The 18402-nt window shown below is 43.0% G+C and overlaps 1 protein-coding gene across 2 annotated transcripts in view; it reads left to right on the top strand.

Annotated features, from left to right (window-relative positions):
- tango6 (transport and golgi organization 6 homolog (Drosophila)) overlaps window positions 1-18402 on the top strand; it is a 194812-nt gene that overhangs the window by 14099 nt on the left and 162311 nt on the right. For both annotated transcript variants that reach the window (XM_043706471.1, XM_043706470.1), the window contains exon 4: window positions 13826-13973. In XM_043706471.1, the coding sequence (XP_043562406.1) occupies window positions 13826-13973 (148 nt within the window). The remainder of the gene's footprint in view (window positions 1-13825; window positions 13974-18402) is intronic.

Genomic DNA, 18402 nt, shown 5'->3' with positions numbered 1-18402 from the left:
CCAGCTTCTCAGCCATGCATTCATCTGCTCTATCCTCCTATTCCTGCCCTCACTAGCTCGTAGCACTGGGAGTAATCCAGATATTACTACTCTTGAGGACCTCATTTTTAATTTCCTATCTAACTCTCTGTAATCTCCCTTCAGAATCTCAACCTTTTTCCTTTCTATCTTGTTGATTCCAATGTGGACAATGATCTCTCGCTGGCCGCTCTTCCCCCTTAGAACATTTTGCACCCTCTCTGAGACATCCTTGATCCTGGCACCAGGGAAGCAACACACCATTCTGCTTTTTTGCTGCTGGCCACAGAAACATCTGTCTGTACCTTGGACTAGAGAATCCCCTAACACAGTTGATCTCTTGGAACCCAACGTACTTCTCATTTCATTCGATCCAGTCTCAATACCAGAAACTGTTTGTACTATGTTCTCCTGTGAATCAGTCACCCCTTCCATTTTCCAAAACAGCATACTTGTTTGAAATGGGGATAGCCACAGAAGACTCTTGCACTAACTGCCTACCTCTCTCACCTTTCTTGGAGCTAACCCATCTACGTGGTTGTATCTGCGACTTTAAGAGTGGAAAGGAAGATTGACTTGTCACGAGGACAGTGCTGAGCTGGAAGTTGGAACTGGAGTAAGGTGGGGGAGGGAAATTGAGGAAACTGGTAAAGTCCACATTGATGCCATGGGGTTGAAGGGTGCCGAGACGGAAGATGAGTCATTCTTCCTCCAGGCCTGTAGGAAACGTCGATTTTCCTGCTCCTCGGATGTTGCCTGACCTGCTGTGCTTTTCCAGCACAACTCTAATCTTGACCATCCAGAGCAAAGCAGCCTGCTTGATTCACATTATATTCACAAGCATCCATTCTGTCCACTACTAACGCTCAGTAGCAGCAGTGTGTACTATCTATAAGATGCACTACAGAAATTCACCAAAGATCCTGAGACAGCATCTTCCATCCCATGACCATTTCCATCTCGAATGACAAGGGCAGCAGATATTTGGCAATGACACCACCTTCAAGTTTTCCACCAAGCCATGTACCATCCCCACTTGGAAATATATTGTTGTTCTTCACTGTCGCTGGGTCGAAATCCTGGAATTCTCTCCCTGATGTCAATGTGGGTCAACCCACAGCAGGTAGACTGCAACATTTGAAGAAAGCAGCTCACCACCACCTACTCAAGGGCAACTAGGCACAGGCAATAAAAACATCCCACATATACTTTAAAAATTAAAATTAGGTGAATGGACCAAAATTTGGCAGATGGGTGATTATTGTGAATAAGTGTAAGGTTATCCATTTTGGTTCGAGGAATAGAAAGGCAACTTATTCATAGAATCCCTGTAGTGTGTAAGCAGGCTATTCGGCCCATTGAGTCATAGAAACATAAGAGTCCACACTAACCTTCGAAGAGCATCCCATTTCAACCAACCTCCTATCCCATCTCAGTAACCCTGCATCTCCAATGGATGATCCATCTACCCTGCACATCCCTGGATACTGGGGAATTTAGCACGGCCAATCCTCCTAACCTGCCCATCTTTGGATTGTGGGTGGAAATCAGAACATAGAGTAAATCTTTGCAGGCACTTTGAGAATGTGCAAACTCCACACAGACAATTGCCTGAGGGTGAAAGTGAACCCAGGCCCTTCGTGCTGTGAGGCAGCAGTGCTAACTGAGCCACTGTGTTACCCCATTTAGATTTATTATCAAAATGGAGAAAAGCTTCAGAGTGCTTTGGTGAAGAGGGATCTGGGTGTACCTGTCCATAAATGACAGAACTCATGCAGATACAGCAGATAATAAGGAAGGCAAATGGAATTTTGGCATTTGTTGCTGAGGGAATAACGTATAAAAGCAGGGAAGTATTGCTACAAGTGTACAATGCATTAAAGAGACCATATTTGGAGAGGTTTGGTCCCCTTACTTGAGCAGGGATGTAGTTGCATTGATGCCTGTTCAGAGAAGGTTCACTTTATTGATTCCAGAGATGGGTTGTTTATCATATGAAGAGAGATTGAGCAATTTACTTCTACACTGACTAGAGATTAGAAGACGAAGAGGAGATCTAATTAATGTATAGAGGATGTTAAAGGGGATTGCTAAAGTAGATGTAGAGTGGATGTTTTCCCAATCTAGAACGAGAGGTCATAGCTTTAGGATAAGGGATAGCAGATTTAAAACAGAGCTGAGTAGGAATTACTTCTGTCACAGTGTCATGAATCTGTCGAATTCACTACCCCAGAGTTCAGTGAGACACTGAATTAATTTGAGGAGATGTACAGACTTTTAATTAGTAATGGATTTGAAGGTTTTGGAGAGTGGGCAAGAAAGTGGAATTGAGTTTGAGATGAGATCAGCCATGATCATATTGAATGATGGAGTCAGTCTAAGTGGATGAATTGCCTACACATGCTCCAAGTTCTGATGTTCTTGTTTGCCCACTCACTCAACTTGTCTAAATTGCACTGAAGAGTCTCTGCTTCCTTCTCAAAGTTCATCCTTCCACTTCAGTTTGTGTCATCTGCAAAAGGGGAGTTGTTACATTCGGTTCTCTCATTGAAATCATTATTACATTTTATAAATAGACTAGGCATTCTAAAACTGATCCTTGGAGTGCTCCGATAGTCACTGATTGCCAATCGGAAAAAAGGCTAATTTATTCTGACTGCAACAAAACAGATTTGCTAGAGAAATTCAGCATGTCTGGCAGCATTTGTGGAGAGAAAAGAAGAGTTAATGTTGTGGGTTACAACATAGAACAATACAGCGCAGAACAGGCCCTTCAGCCCTCGATGTTGTGCCGACCTGTGAACTATTCTCAGCTCGTCCCCCTGCACCATATCAAAATCATCCATGTGCTTATCTAAGGATTGTTTAAATCTCCCTAATGTGGCTGAGTTGACTACATTAGCAGGTAGTGCATTCCACGCCCTTCCCACTCTCTGCGTAAATAACCTGCCTCTGACATCTGTCCTAAATCTATCACCCCTCAATTTGTAGTTATGCCCCCTCGTACAAGCTGACATCATCATCCTAGGAAAAAGACTTTCACTGTCTACCCTATCTAATCCTCTGATCATCTTGTATGTCTCTATCAAATCCCCTCTTAGCCTCCTCCTTGCCAATGAGAACAGGTTCAAGTGTCTCAGCCTTTCCTCATAAGACTTTCCCTCCAGACCAGGCAACATCCTGGTAAATCCCCTCTGCACCTTTTCCAATGCTTCCTGAAAAATGGAGACCAGAACTGTACACTATATTCCAAGTGTGGCCGCACCAGCGTTTTGTATAGTTGCAGCATGATATTGCGGTTCAGTGACCCTTCTTCAGGACTAGATAGTACTTTTTATTTCCTGGCTGCCAACCAGTTCTCTATCCATGTCAGTCAGTCACTACCCCCATCCCACGTGCTCTAATTTTACATGCTCATCTCTTCTGTGTGACTGTGTATTGATAGCCTTCTGAAAATCCAAGTGAACCACGTCCACTCTGCTAGTTACATTTTTGAAAATTTTCAGTCATACGTTAACTCTCTTCGATAAATCCATGCTGACTCTGTCAATTCCTTTCACTGTTTATGAAGTATTGGCTTTTTAATCTTTTACTGGAAAAGCGCAGCAGGTCAGGCAGCATCCAAGGAGCAGGAGAATCGACGTTTCGGGCATGAGCCCTTCTTCAGGAATGTTTCCTGAAGAAGGGCTCATGCCCGAAACGTCGATTCCCTTGCTCCTTCGATGCTGCCTGACCTGTTGCGCTTTTCCAGCAACACATTTTCAGCTCTGATCTCCTGCATCTGCAGTCCTCACTTTCTCCTCTTTAATCTTTTATAATGGATGCTAATGTTTTCCTGACCACCAGTGTTACGCTAACCAGTCTAAAATTTTCTGCTTTCTTTCTACCTCCTTTTTAAAATAGTGGTGTTACATTAGCTACCCTGCAATCCATAGTAACTATTCTGGAGTCAGTAGGGTCTTGAAAAATGACCATCAGTGAATCCAGCGTTTCTAGGGCCATTTCCTTGGGTACTCTGGGGATATAGATTTTCTGACCCTGAGGATTTGCCCATCTTTAATCACATCAATTTCCTCAAAATTATTTCCCTATTAATACTCATTCAGTTCCTTGCTCTCACTAGACTCTGTTCCCTAACACTTTTGGGGTATTCTTTGTCTTTCATTGTGAAAACAGAACCAAAATATATATTTAATTGGTCTGCAATATCTTTGTTCCTCAATATAGATTTCCTGATATTTGACTGTAATCTTTTATCTTCACTTACTTATCAAAGCTTTTACAGTCGCTTTGTGTATCATGCAAGGTTACTCTTCTATATTTTCTCCCTCTTAATTAACCCCTTTGTCCTCCTTTTACTGAAATTTAAATAGCTCCCAATTCTTAAGTCTACTGCTTTTTCTTTGATGTGGAGATGCTGGTGTTGGACTGGAGTGGACAAGGTGAAAAGTCACACTGCATCAAATTATAGAACAAAGAAAATTTACAGCCCAGGAACAGGCCCTTCAGCCCTCCAAGCCTGAGCCAATCCAAATGTACTGTCTAAACCTGTCGTTCAATTCCTAAGCATCTGTCTCCCTCTGCTCCCCACCTACTCATGCACCTGTCCAGACGCATCTTAAATGAATCTACCACGCCTGCCTCTACCACCTCTGCTGGCAACTCGTTCCAGACTCCCACCACTCACTGTGTGAAGTACTTGTCGTGTGTACCCCCCCTTAAACTTTTCATCTGTCACCTTGAAAGCGTGACCTCTCGTTATGGAATCCTTCACCCTAGGAAAAAGCTTGTCTCGATCCACCCTGTCTATACCCTTCATGATTTTGTAAACCACAATCCGGTCCCCCCTCAATCTCCTTTTTTCTAATGAAAGTAAACCTAACCTACTCAACTTCTCTTTATAGCTAGCACCTTCCATACCAGGCAACATCCTCATAAACCTTCTCTGCACCCTCTCCAAAGCGTCCACATCCTTTTGGTAATGTGGTGACCAGAACTGTAAAAACACCATCACAGAATCCTTCACTATTAGTATCCTGGCGTGGTTACCATTGACCAGAAGTTGAACTGAAGTAGCTATAAGAACAGGTTAGAGACCAGGAATATTGCGGCAAGTAAGTCACCCCCCCCCCCCCAACAAAACCTGTCCACCATCTACAAGTCACCAGTCTGCTTCACTTACCTGGATGGGTGCAGCTGCAACAGCACTCAAGAAGTTTAACACCTTCCAGGACAAAGCAGTCTGCTTGATTAACACAATGTCCACAAAAAGTCAGTTGCTCCACTTCCGAGCCTTGCTAACACTAGTGTGTACTGCCTAGAAGATGCACTACAGAAATTCGCAAATGTTTTGGAACTCATGATTGTGACAATCTAGGAGGACAACGGCAGCAGATGTTTGGGAACAACAATATCAGCGAGTTTCCCTCAAAGTCACTCACTATCCTGACTTGGAAATATATCGCTATTCTTTCACTATTGCTATGTCAGAATTCTGGAACTCCATCCCTAACCATATTGTGGGTCGACCTACAACACATGGATTGCAACAGTTCAAAAAGGCAACTCATCACCACCTTTGCAAGAGCAAGTATAACGGGTAATATTTTCTGGCCTAGTAATGCTCATCCTTCGACTGAATTTTAAAAATACTGTCTTCAAAAAAAAGAAAGTCCTAAATTGCTTTCCAGGATCAGTGAAGCATCTTGGTCTGAGTATAAACAAGGAACTGCAAAATATTAATGTTAATGAGACTTAAAAGTAGATAAATATCCTGGACTTGATTGCAGAATGTTGGCAGCTGTGACTGTACAGCTAGTCATTGAGTTGATGATTATCTTTTACAGTTTTGAATACAGAACGGTTCCTGAAAATAGGATAGTGGCAAATGTAACCTCACGATTTAAGACAGGAGAGACAAAGAAAACACACACCTATAGACCTAACATAGAGTCATAGAGATGTACAGCATGGAAATAGACCCTTCAGTCCAACCCGTTCCATGTCGACAGATATCCCAACCCAATCCAGTCCCACCTGCCAGCACCCAGCCCATATCCCTCCAAACCCTTCCTATTCATATACCCATCCATATGCCTCTTAAAAGCCGACAATTGATCTCTTGGAAGTTGTAAGGAAAATTCACACTTAGGAAATAATGAGTCAACATGTTTCTCATGAAGGTGAAATCATGTTTGTCAATCCTGTACTGTTTTTGAGGATTTGATTAACAGAACAGATAAGGAAAAACTGGAAGAGGTGGTCGACTTAGATTTTTAGTAGCTTTTGATAATGTTAGCAAGAAATTTGAAGAGGTTCGCAAAGCAAAACCCACATCCAAGCTCCCCCCCCGGCAGCAGAGGTATGCTTGTACATCCTCCAATCTAATTTATTGCATCCGGTGCTCTACATGTGGTCTCCTCTGCAGCAGAGACACCGAGTGAAAATTCGCGGAACAGTTCAGGGAACATCTCTGGTCCATATACATCAACCAACTCACCTTCCTGTGGCCATCAACTTCAATTTTCCCTGCTACTCCTATGAGGATATATCCATTCTGGGCTGCCTCCACCACCTATACAAGGCTACCTGCAAACAGGAAGAGGAGCACCTCAATTTCCACCTTGGGAGCCTACAACCATGGCACGAACATTGAATTCACCAGTTTTCAAAACACCCCTCATCCTATCCCATCCAGATCCAGACTCTCCTCCAACTCAGGTCCGCCCTTTTGACCTGACCTACCTGTCTATGTTACTTCCCACCCATCTGATCCACACTTCCCACTGACCTATTACCATTACCACCTACCTTTGCCCACCTATAGCCATCCCACCCTTTCCCCCAGCCCCACTCCCATTTATCTCTCAGCCCCCTTCCCCCTCCCCAGTCTTGAAGAAGGGTCCTGCCCAAAATGGCAAACCAAACAAGATTAGAACACAAGTGATTAGAAAATAGAAACAAAATACTACAGATGCTGGAAATCAGCTGAGTTTCTCCAACATTTTCTAATTTGATTAGGTAGAATATTATGTTTAATGCACAGTGAACAGAGAAGAAATAAATGGAAAATCTTCAGGTTGGCTTGCTGTGACTTGTGGGGTACTGCAAAATCAGAGCTTGGGTCCCAGCTGTTGAATGAGTTGGATGTGGGGATCAAATGTAATATTTCCAAGTTTGCAGATGACATAGAACTAAGTGGAAGTTGTGAGGGGGATGCAGTGTTTCAAGGAGATCTGAAGAGGTAAGTGAATGGGCAGATGTTTTTACAGATGGAATACAATGTGGAGAAATGTGAAATTATCCTTTTTGGTAACATAAACAGCATAACAGCGTGTATCTTAAATGGTGAGAGGCTGGGAACTTTTGAACTTGAAAGGGACTTAGATGTCCATGTTCCTGAGATATAGAAATTTAATTAGCAATTTAGCAAACATTTAAAAAGGCAAATGGTATATTGACCTTTTAAATAAGAGGATTTAGATATAGGAATAAAGATGTCCTACTGCAATTGTGGAGAGCCTTAGTGAGCTGGTGTGCTGTGTGTAGTTTTTGGTCTCGTCACTGAAGGAAAGATATACTTGTCATTGAAGAAATGTAACAAATGTTTACCAAACTGATATCTAGGCTGGAGCGATTGTATTCTCTGGAGCTTAGAAGAAGGTTTACCAGCTTGCTTCCAGAGGTGGCGCGACTGATATCTGAGGAGAGATTGACTAGGTTAGGATTATTTTGCTGGAGTTCAGATGAATTGAGGGGGGGAATCACGAAGAGATTTCTAAAATTCTAATAGGACGAGACAGGGTAGATGCAGGGAGGATGTTGCTGATAGTGGGTGTTTCCAGAATCACGGGTCACTCTGAGGATTTGAGATAGACCATTTAGGATGGGGATGAGACATTTCTTCACCCAAAGCGTGGTGAGCCTGTGGAATTCATTACCACAGGAAGTAGCTGTAGCTGATGCCAAAATATTCAACATATTCAAGAAGCGGCTAGATAAAAAAACTTGAGATGAATGGGAGCAAAGGTTATGGAGAGAAAGCAGGATTAGGCTATTGAGTTGGGCTATCTGCCATGATTGTGATGAATGCCTGAGCAGGCTCGAAAGACTGAATGGCCTCCTTCTGCTTCTATCTTCTGTGTTTCTATGTTTCAAACATACAAAAATCCTTAAATGGGGTCGACAGGATAGATTCAGGAAGGGGTGGGGTGTGCTGTCAACACAATGGGATCCTATACCAATTATGGGGCAGGCCATTTAGAACTGAGATGACAAGGAATATCTTCCACTTGAAAGGTGCTGAATCTTTGGAATTATTTGTTCCAAAGGGCCGTGGAGGCTTAGTCATTGAGATCAGGATATTTCTACAGATTAAAAACATCAAGGGAGATGGAATAGTACAGAAAGATGATGTTGAAATAGCAGATTTGCCATGATCTCATTGAATGGCAGACTAGATTCGAATAGCTGAATCAAAAGGTGTGGTGCTGGAAAAGCACAGCAGGTCAGCCAACATCCGAGGAGCAGGAGAGTTGACGTTGCGGGCATAAGCCCTTCATCAGGAAATTGGGTGGGGGGTCCAGGAGGGCTGAGAGATAAATAGGTGGGTGGGGCTGGGGAAGTTAGGTTGGGGGTGATGATGATAGGTCGGAGTGGAGGGTGGAATGGATAGGTGGGAAGGAAAATGGACAGGTAGGACATTTCAAGAGGGTGATGCTGAGTTGGAGGCTAGAATAAGGAGAGGCATGGGGAGATGAGGAAACTGGTGAAATTGACATTGATGCTGTGTGGTTGGAGGGTCCCAAGGTGGAAAATGAGGTGCCCTTCCTCCAGGTGTCGGGTGGCTTGGTTTTGGCGGTGGAGGCAGCCTTGGACTTGCATGTCCCTTGGTGGAGTGAGAGGGGAAGTTGAAGTGGTCGGCCACAGGGCGGTGGGGTTGTTTGGTGCGTCTATCCCGGAGATGTTCTCTGAAACATTTTACAAGTTGGAGTCTTGTCTCCCCAATGTGGAGGTGACGTTGTTGCAGTTGGAGGGGTGGGTCCAAGGGTGGTGGTGCAGGAAGTGGAGGAAATGGAGGGCATTGTTGACCACGAGGGAGGGGAAATTACGGTCCTTGCAGTAGGAGGCCATCTAGGATGTTCTGGAGTGGAAAGCTCTTCCCGGGAGCAGATGAGGTTGAGGCGGGGAAGTTGGGAGTAAGGAATAATGTTTTTACAGGAGGGGGTGTGGGAGGAGGTGTAGTCCAAGTAGGTGTGGGAGTCTGTGACTTTGAAGTAGATGTCTGTAGTCCTCACTTTCTCTAGTTGAATCACTGAATGATCTGTTACTGTTGCTCTTACTTAAGTTCTTCTAAACAGTATTGGGAATTATAAAATTTTAAGTCACTACAGGGGTGATGAGGGATTGGAACCTGGAGTGGTTATGGTACTGATCACAGAGGTTTGAATGAATTGATGGTGCATGAGGGATTGCAAGAGAGCTTTAAAGTAGTTAAACTAGAAGCAGGAATAGATCATTTGCCCCTTCAAGCCTGCTTCGCCATTCAATATGATCATAACTATTCCTGTATTTCATAGCCATTTTCTACTGGTTCTGAATACCCCTTGATGTCTTTAAAATCTAAAAATTCATCTTTTTTTTTGTGAATATGTTCAGTGACTTGGCCTCAACAGTTCTGTGATAGAGAATTCTACAGATTTATTACCCTTTGAATCAAGATATTTTCCCCCATCTCTGTCCTACATGTTCTGTCCTAAATCCTGATATTGTCTTCAGGTTCTAGATTCCCTAACCAGGAAAAACGTTCTTCCTGTATCTAGTCTGACCAGCCCTACTAAAATTTTATACATTTCAGTTGGTCCCCTCATCCTTTTAAACCCTAGTTATTGTCGTCCCGTTTCCCCCTCAGTCGAAAAAAAATTGAGACACAATATAGTTTTACCTTCTTCATCTTTGTTCCGGGCCTTGGAGGGAGAGAGAATGATCGCACATGTGCACAGGGACATGAGTTCACAGTCTTCTCTGGAACAGCAGTTTCTCAATGAACAATATAGTCATTTTACAGAGAGGAGCATTCAGATAAGGCAATATACATATTAATTGTGTGACAGTTATAATCAATGACTATCAATAGCAGAGACCAAGTATCACCAGGTCACGCTTTCAAGGTGAGAGGTGAAATGTTTAAGGGGGATACGCGTGGCAAGCACTTTACACAGTGGGTGGTCGGTGCCTGGAACGCGTTGCCAGCAGAGATAGTAGAGGCAGGCATGATCGATGCATTTAAAGTTAAAGGTGGACTGGACAGATGCATGAGTAGGTGGGGAGCAGAGGGATACAGATGCTTAGGAATTGGGGACAGGTTTAGACAGTGGATTTGGATTAGCTCAGGCTTGGGGGGCCAAAGGGCCTGATCCTGGGCTGTAAATTTTCTTTGTTCTTTACTGTTATATAATATATGTTAACCTTGTTACCTGGATTCATACAGTGGATACTTTTCCCCTTGTTAGCTGGCATTACATACTGAATGCTTCCAATGTTGTTAAATGGCTCTACATGATGAATGCTTTTCCACCATATTAACCCATTACCTTTGCCTCCAGCACCCCATTGTTAACTGTAAGTTCTTATCTGATCCAAGTCATGCTTAGCTGAACTTCTTGTTTCACAAAACTGAGCTTAACCCTTTCCTTGCTTGCTTATACCCTATACACATTCTCATTCCCTCCTTTTATGATTTCATGACAACCAATGGGCGGCATGGTGGTACAGTGGTTCACACTGCTGCCTCACAGTGTCAGAGACCCGGGTTCAATTCCCGCCACAGGCAACTGTCTGTGTGGAGTTTGTACATTCTCCCCGTATCTGCATGGATTTCCACCGGGTGAACCTCTTGTTTCACAAAACTCAGAACGTAACTCTTTCCCTGCCTGCTTATACCCTATACATATTCTCATAATGAATATAGACCCAGATGAACTAATCTCTCCTGACAGGACAGTTCTGTCATCCTTGGTTTCTGCCAAATGAATCTCCTCTGTATTCCTTCTTTGGCAAATATATCCATTCTTAGGTAGGGAGACCAAATCTACACACAATACTAAAGAGCTGTAGCTGTGGTCAGTTGACTAGATTGCTTATTTGCAATACAGAGTGATACCAACAACTTGGGTTCATTGCCTGCACTGGCTGAGGTTATTATGAAGGCCCTGCCAACTCAACTTTGTCCTTCTCTTGAGGCATGATGACTCTCGGGTTAGAATCATCACCAGTTATTTTTCTAATGAGAGAACATCCCTCATGCAATTAGGAAGGCAAATGATATACTAACCTTGATTGCAAAAGGATGAGTTCAGATGTAGCTATTTCTTACTGCATTTACCTAAACTCACCATCGTTCCTGAGAACATCCCTGATGTTCTCAGGAATGATGGTGAGTTTAGGTAAATGCAGTAAGAAATAGCTACATCTGAACTCATCCTTTTGCAATCAAGGTTAGTATATCATTTGCCTTCCTAATTGCTTGCTTGTTTACTTTCATTGACTGGTGTACAAAGACACACAGATCCCTTTGTTCATGCATACTTCCCAATATATCACTATTTAAATAGCACTTCTTTTCTGTTATTTTTACAGGAAAGTGCATAACTTCACATTTTGTCATTTTGTAATGGTGAAGGTTTGAGTGGATGTGGGTAATGTGGAGGCTGACAACTTTGTAAGAAGGATATGGAGTCCATAAGACATAGGAGTGGAAGTAAGGCCATTCGGCCCATCGAGTCCACTCCGCCATTTAATCATAGCTGATGGGCATTTCAACTCCACTTACCCGTATTCTCCCCGTAGCCCTTAATTCCTTATGACATCAAGAATTTATCAATCTCTGCCTTGAAGACATTTAGCGTCCCGGCCTCCACTGCACTCCGCGGCAATGAATTCCACAGGCCCACCACTCTGGCTGAAGAAATATCTCCGCATTTCTGTTCTGAATTTACCCCCTCTAATTCTAAGGCTGTGCCCACGGGTCCTAGACTCCCCGTCTAACGGAAACAATTTCTTAGCGTCCACCCTTTCCAAGCCATGTATTATCTTGTAAGTTTCTATTAGATCTCCCCTTAACCTTCGAAACTCCAGTGAGTACAATCCCAGGATCCTCAGCTGTTCCTCGTATGTTAGACCTACCATTCCAGGGATCATCCATGTGAATCTCCGCTGGACACGCTCCAGTGCCAGTATGTCCTTCCTGAGGTGTGGGGCCCAAAACTGGACACAGTACTCCAAATGGGGCCTAACCAGAGCTTTATAAAGACTCAGTAGCACATCGCTGCTTTTATATTCCAACCCTCTTGAGATAAATGACAACATTGCATTCGCTTTCTTAATCACAGATTCAACCTGCATGTTTACCTTTAGAGAATCCTCAACTAGCACTCCCAGATCCCTTTGTACTTTGGCTTTACGAATTTTCTCACCGTTTAGAAAGTAGCCCATGCTTGTATTCTTTTTTCCAAAGTGCAAGACCTCGCATTTGCTCACATTGAACTTCATCAGCCATTTCCTGGACCACTCTCCCAAACTGTCTAGATCCTTCTGCAGCCTCCCCACTTCCTCAACACTACCTGCCTGTCCACCTATCTTCGTATCATTGGCAAACTTCGCTAGAATGCCCCCAGTCCCTTCATCCAGATCATTAATATATAACCGAGTCAGGTAGACTCGGGGGAAAAAAAAGAGGCTGAAATTGTGGGTAGGGAAGGTGGGGACAGTCTAGTGAGTTGACTGGATGAGGAAGTGTTTTTTGCAAAAAATGAGAAGCTATTCATGGTGTTAGAACCCTTGCTGAGGTTGTTTGTCTGGTTTGGAGCTGTGAACTGAGAGCTGAATGTGACTTTTATGAGCAGTAGCATTTTTTATTAAAAACACAAAAACAACTGGATTTATGTTTGAGGCTAGGACTGGAAGTTAATTGCGGGCTGATTCTTATTCAAAGAACACTCCAAACTTTTCATTTCCGAGCATGAATTGTACTCAGAAAGAAGGCGGATGTTTGAATGTTAACTTGGGCCTCATGGGGAGATAACCAGACAAACAGAAATAAAAGTTTGAACTGGTTTTTTAGCTGTGTGTAAATCAAAAGGATTGTGCCTGAAAAAGTACAAGATGGAGCTTTTATTGTTCCCTGGTTATTTCCTCATTAACAACTGATTGAAAGTTCAGAGAATAGAATCTCGATATTAAATGAATTTTTTTCCGGAGCCTACTGAAAGCTATTTACATGCATTGATATATTCAAAAACCAAATGAAATGTTATCCTGTGTGCCTGCAATGTTATGGATGATAGAGTCTGGCTACCTGCATCTCACTTGTTTTTTTCCTTTAGACCAACCCTTTGCTTTCCCAGAACTGTGTCTGTTTATCTCTTTATGTGATTGGGGGCTCAAATTGAAGAAGATTGTGTTTAAATGATAAGACATTTATTATGTTTCCTTGTTGCTTATCTTTGCTCAAACTATTGCATTATTCATAAATTGTTAGCTCTTCTGTTTAAGCTATAACTTGGTGTCTGGTGTCAGTTATTTACAAAGCCTGGTACTGTTTATTCAAAAAGTCTGGTTAGGAATCATTTGGATCAGTTTTGAGGATCTTTGAATGTTTTAATTTTATGGTGTTGCAAATACAGGGAGGCTGATTTGATTTGGCTGTTTGTCTCTGCCATAATACTTCTCTGAGGAGAGGGGTGTTTGGCTAGAGAGTGTGGAATGTTTGTGTTTTTAACATATTGTTGATCTTCATGTGGGCTGGCAGGTGGCGTCTGTGTGTGTTGGAAAAACACGAACATTCTCACAAACCCCAGCATGGCTGCGTCACCGCTGTGGGCAGCTGCTCTCCGAGAGACTGATGAAGCCAAATGGTGTGCAGGCGGTGGTCAGAGGAATAGTGGAAGGAGCTGGAGGTAAGCAATCAGGCCAATATGGAAATCAGACAGGCCCTGCTGGCATTGTTTAGGAAGAGCTTTGGAAATGATTACTTGGGATTCCAGATGATCTAGGTTTATTGTATAGTGTTCACGCCCCAAGTGGGAATCAAATGGTCTTTGGTAAGCATGTTTGTAAGTGATGGGATTTTTGTGTGAAAACGTTTGTATCAATTATTTTTTTAAAAATTGCTAAATTATGCCTTGTGTCAGTTTAATTACTATGGTGTCTAGGAAATTAATGCAATGCTTGTATGTTGCAGCTTTAAATTCAATGGAGCACTGATGATTATTGAGGATATTGATGAATTGTTCTTATTATGCTCCTGTGAGAGTCTAATTACACCATGTTGTCAACACCTGAAGCTGGATGGATTCAAGAGTTTTTACAATATATGGGAAAATGCATTTGTTACTGTTGTGAATGCGGTTAGTTATTAAATGCCATTCTGTTTTTACGGAACAGTACAAGGATAGTTACTGCAGGTTAAAATCTTACATATTTGTGTACATGTAATGGAAGCATATTAGCTATGATTTCATTAGTCTGCAGGTAACTTGTTTGGAATGATGGCTTTTTGTGTGTCGAAATACGTGTCAGTTATTTTGAACAAAATTTTAGTTGCTACCTTATGTGTGTTGTCGTCGTTGTGGGTATGTTTGCCAAATTGGGAAGTTGATTTGCGGATGTTTCGTCCCCAGTCTAGGTGACACCTTCAGTGCTTTGGAGCCTCCTGTGAAGTGCTGCTGTACTTTGTTTTCTGGAATTTGTTTGGTTCCATTCCTGCTGCTTCCAGTTGCCGGTTCTGATTGTTCATTGTAGTGACTGGTATATTGGGTCTAGTTCTGCGTGTTTGTTAATGGCGTCTGTGGATGAGTGCCATGTTTCTAGAAATTCTCTGGCTGTCGCTTGTTTAGCTTGTCCTATGAACTTTGTGTTGTCCCATTCGAAGTTGTGGTCTTTGTCATCTGTGTGTATGGCTACTAGGGACGGCTGGTTGTGGTGTTCAATGGCTAGTTGATGTTCATGGCTGCGAGTTGCTAGTTGTCTGCCTGTTTTTCCTCTATAGTGTTTCATGCGATCTTTGCATGGAATTTTGTAAATTGTGTTTGTCTGGCACATGATGGGTATAGGATTTTTTGTCCTAGTGAGTTGTTGTCTGAGGGTGGCTGTCAGTTCATGGGCTGTCATGAGTCCGAGTGGTCGGAGAAGTCTGGCTGTCAGTTCCGAGATGTTTTTTAGAGAAGGTCGTGGGCTGTTGACTTAATTTGTGGCATGTCCTCATTGCGTTGTTTGTTTGTTAGGCATCTGTGGATGAAGTTGCAGGTATTTCTATTCTTGGCAAAGACTCTGTAGAGGTGTTCTTCTCTTTGTATGTTGGGAGTGCTGTAGTGTGTTGTAGCCCTTTTTGAATAGGATCTGAATTCAGCTTCTCTTGTGTGTGCGCGGGTGGTTGCTGTTCTAGTTCAGGATCTGGTCCGGGTGTGCCTTTTCTGTACACTTGTGTGTTGCATTCACTGTTCTGTTCTTTCTACCATCATATCCAGGAATAGGAGTTGATTGTTGGTTTCCACCTCTCTCAAATCTGAGAGCCCTGAGATGGGTAAGTCCATAGGTGTTCATTGATCTGTTCATATATTTGGTTGTTGAATGTGAAGTGTGTCGTCAAGCACAGGTCTAGTAGTTTGATCCTCCTTTTGATCAGTCCTTGTTGATAGGTTCCCCGTCATGGTTCCTGCTCTGTTATTCCAAGAGGTTAGCTATTGTCACCCTGGCTCGAGTTTTGTCAATTTAAGTGAACAGTGCAGTTACATCAAATGAGGGCATTGCTTTGTCCTTGTCTATGTTTATGTTCTTGATGTTGTCTAGGAATTCATGTGATGATTGTATGGAGTGTTTGGATCCATTGTCAAGGTGTTTCAGTTTTTGTTGAAGTTTTTTTGCCAGTTTATGCAATGGAGTTCCTGGGAGTGCCACAATGGGTCCAACTGATATGTTTGGTTTGTGTACCTTGGGTAATCCATAAAATCTTGGGGTGTTGTTGCTTTCTGGTTTCATCCTTTGTAGGTCAATCCTGGTCATCAGCCCTTTTATTTGTAGTGTGTTGTTTATTCTATTGGTTAGCTGTGGTGTGGGATCACTCTCCTTCTTTAGGTAGGTGTAATTATCTGCAATTAGTTTCTCTGCTTTCTGAATATATTCGAATGACTGTTATTATGGACAAGACCGAATATATTCAAAAGAATATATGGCAAAAAACTTTCAACAAAAACTGAAACACCTTGAAAGTGGATCCAAATACTCCATATAATCATCACGTGAATTCCTAGACAACATCAAGAACATAAACATAGACAAGGACAAAGCAATGCCTTCATTTGACGTAACTGCACTGTTCACTTAAATTGACAAAACTCTAGCCAGGTGACAATAGCCAACCTCTTGGACTAACAGAACAAGCACCATGATGGGGAACCTATCAACAAAGACTGCATACTCAAACTACTAGACCTGTGCTTGATGACACACTTCACATTCACAAATATATGAACAGGTCAATGGAACACCTATGGGCTCACCCAAGTCAGGGCTCATAGTAGGAACAGTGATGCAAAGATTTGAACAAACAGCCCTACACAAATCCAGCCTAAACTCTGGTTCATATACGTGGACAACGCTTTTGTTATTATTAAGAGAACAGAAATTGAGATCACACACCAGATTATCAACACCATGCTCACAGAGATCAGATTTATGAGAGAAGTGGAAACCAGCAATTAACTCCTTTTCCTGGATGTGATGGTAGAAAGAACACCAAATGGTGAATGCACCACAAAAGTGTACAAAAAAGCCACACACATGGATCAGATCCTGAACTAAAACAACAACCAGCTGAACACGCACAAGAGAAGCTGAATTCGGACCCTGTTCAAAAGGGCTATGATACACTACAGCATTCCCAACCTACACAGAGAAGAAGAAGACCTCCACGGAGTCTTTGCCAAGAACGGATATACCCGTAACTTAATCCGCAGATCAGACAGACAACACGATGAGGATGTGCCACGACCTAACTCACTAGCCACCCTACCTTATATAAAAAAATCTCAGAACTGATAGCCAGACTTCTCTGACCACTCGGATTCATGACAGCCCATAAACCGACAGCCACCCTCGGACAATAACTCACCAGGACAAAAGACCCTATACCCATCATGTGCAAGACAAACTTAGTGTACAAGATTCCATGTAAAGACTGCATGAACACTATATAGGACAAACAGGCAGACAACTAGTAATCTATATCCATGAACATTAACTGGCCACTAAACGCCAAGACTAGCTGTCCCTAGTAGCATACGCACAGATGACAAGGACTACAAGTTCGACTGGGACAACACAACGATCATAGGATAAGCTAAAAAGAGGGCAACCAGAAAGCTTCTAGAAGCATAGCACTCGTTCACAGACTCCTTCAACAAACACACAGAACTAGACCCAATATATCTGCCATTACTACGAGCTGCCGGAAGTAGCAGAAATGGAACCGAATAAATTCTAGAAGACAAAGTACAACAACGCTTCACAGGAGACTCCAAAGCACTGAAGATGTCACCTAGACAGGGTACAAGACATCTGCAAATCAAGGGAGCTAGGTTGGAAGCTCAGAGTTAGAACGAACGGAGTTGTTGTCTCTGGTTTGTTACCCGTGCCACGTGATAGAGATTCGAGGAATAGGGAAAGAGAACACTTAAATGCGTGGCTACAGGGATGGTGCAGGAGGGAGGGATTCCGGTTTTTGGATAACTGGGGTTCTTTCTGGGGAAGGTGGGACCTCTATAAACAGGATGGCCTCCACCTGAACCTGAGGGGCACCAGTATCCTTGGGGGGAGGTTTGCTAGTGCTCTTGGCGGGGGTTTAAACTAACTCTGCAGGGGCATGGGAACCAAGATTGTAGCTTCAGGGTGCAGGGCCAGGAGTGTAGGGAGGTTAGGAACATGGCATAAATTTCCAAGGAGGGTGTCTGTAAACAGGAAAGTGGCTTGAAGTGTGTATACTTCAATGCAAGAAGTATACGAAATAAGGTAGGTGAACTTGCAGCGTGGGTAGGTACCTGGGACTTCGATGTTGTGGCTATTACGGAGACATGGCTAGAACAGGGACAGGATTGGCAGTTGCGGGTTCCAGGATTTAAATGTTTTAGTAGGGACAGAGGTGGGGGTAAAAGAGGGGGAGGTATGACATTGCTTGTCAAAGATAGTATTACAGAGGTGGAAAGGACGATGGATGAGGACTTGCCATCTGAGGTAGTTTGGGCTGAGGTTAGGAATAGGAAAGGTGAATTTGCAACAGATATGGAAGGATCCATTGGGGCCTTGGAGGGAGGTGAGGGGGGAGGTGTGGGC

The sequence above is a fragment of the Chiloscyllium plagiosum genome, chromosome 17 (assembly GCF_004010195.1).
Source record: "Chiloscyllium plagiosum isolate BGI_BamShark_2017 chromosome 17, ASM401019v2, whole genome shotgun sequence".
Lineage (NCBI taxonomy): Eukaryota > Metazoa > Chordata > Chondrichthyes > Orectolobiformes > Hemiscylliidae > Chiloscyllium > Chiloscyllium plagiosum.
The sequence above is the reverse complement of the archived record's forward strand: the minus strand, read 5'-3'. Positions and strand labels throughout refer to the sequence as shown.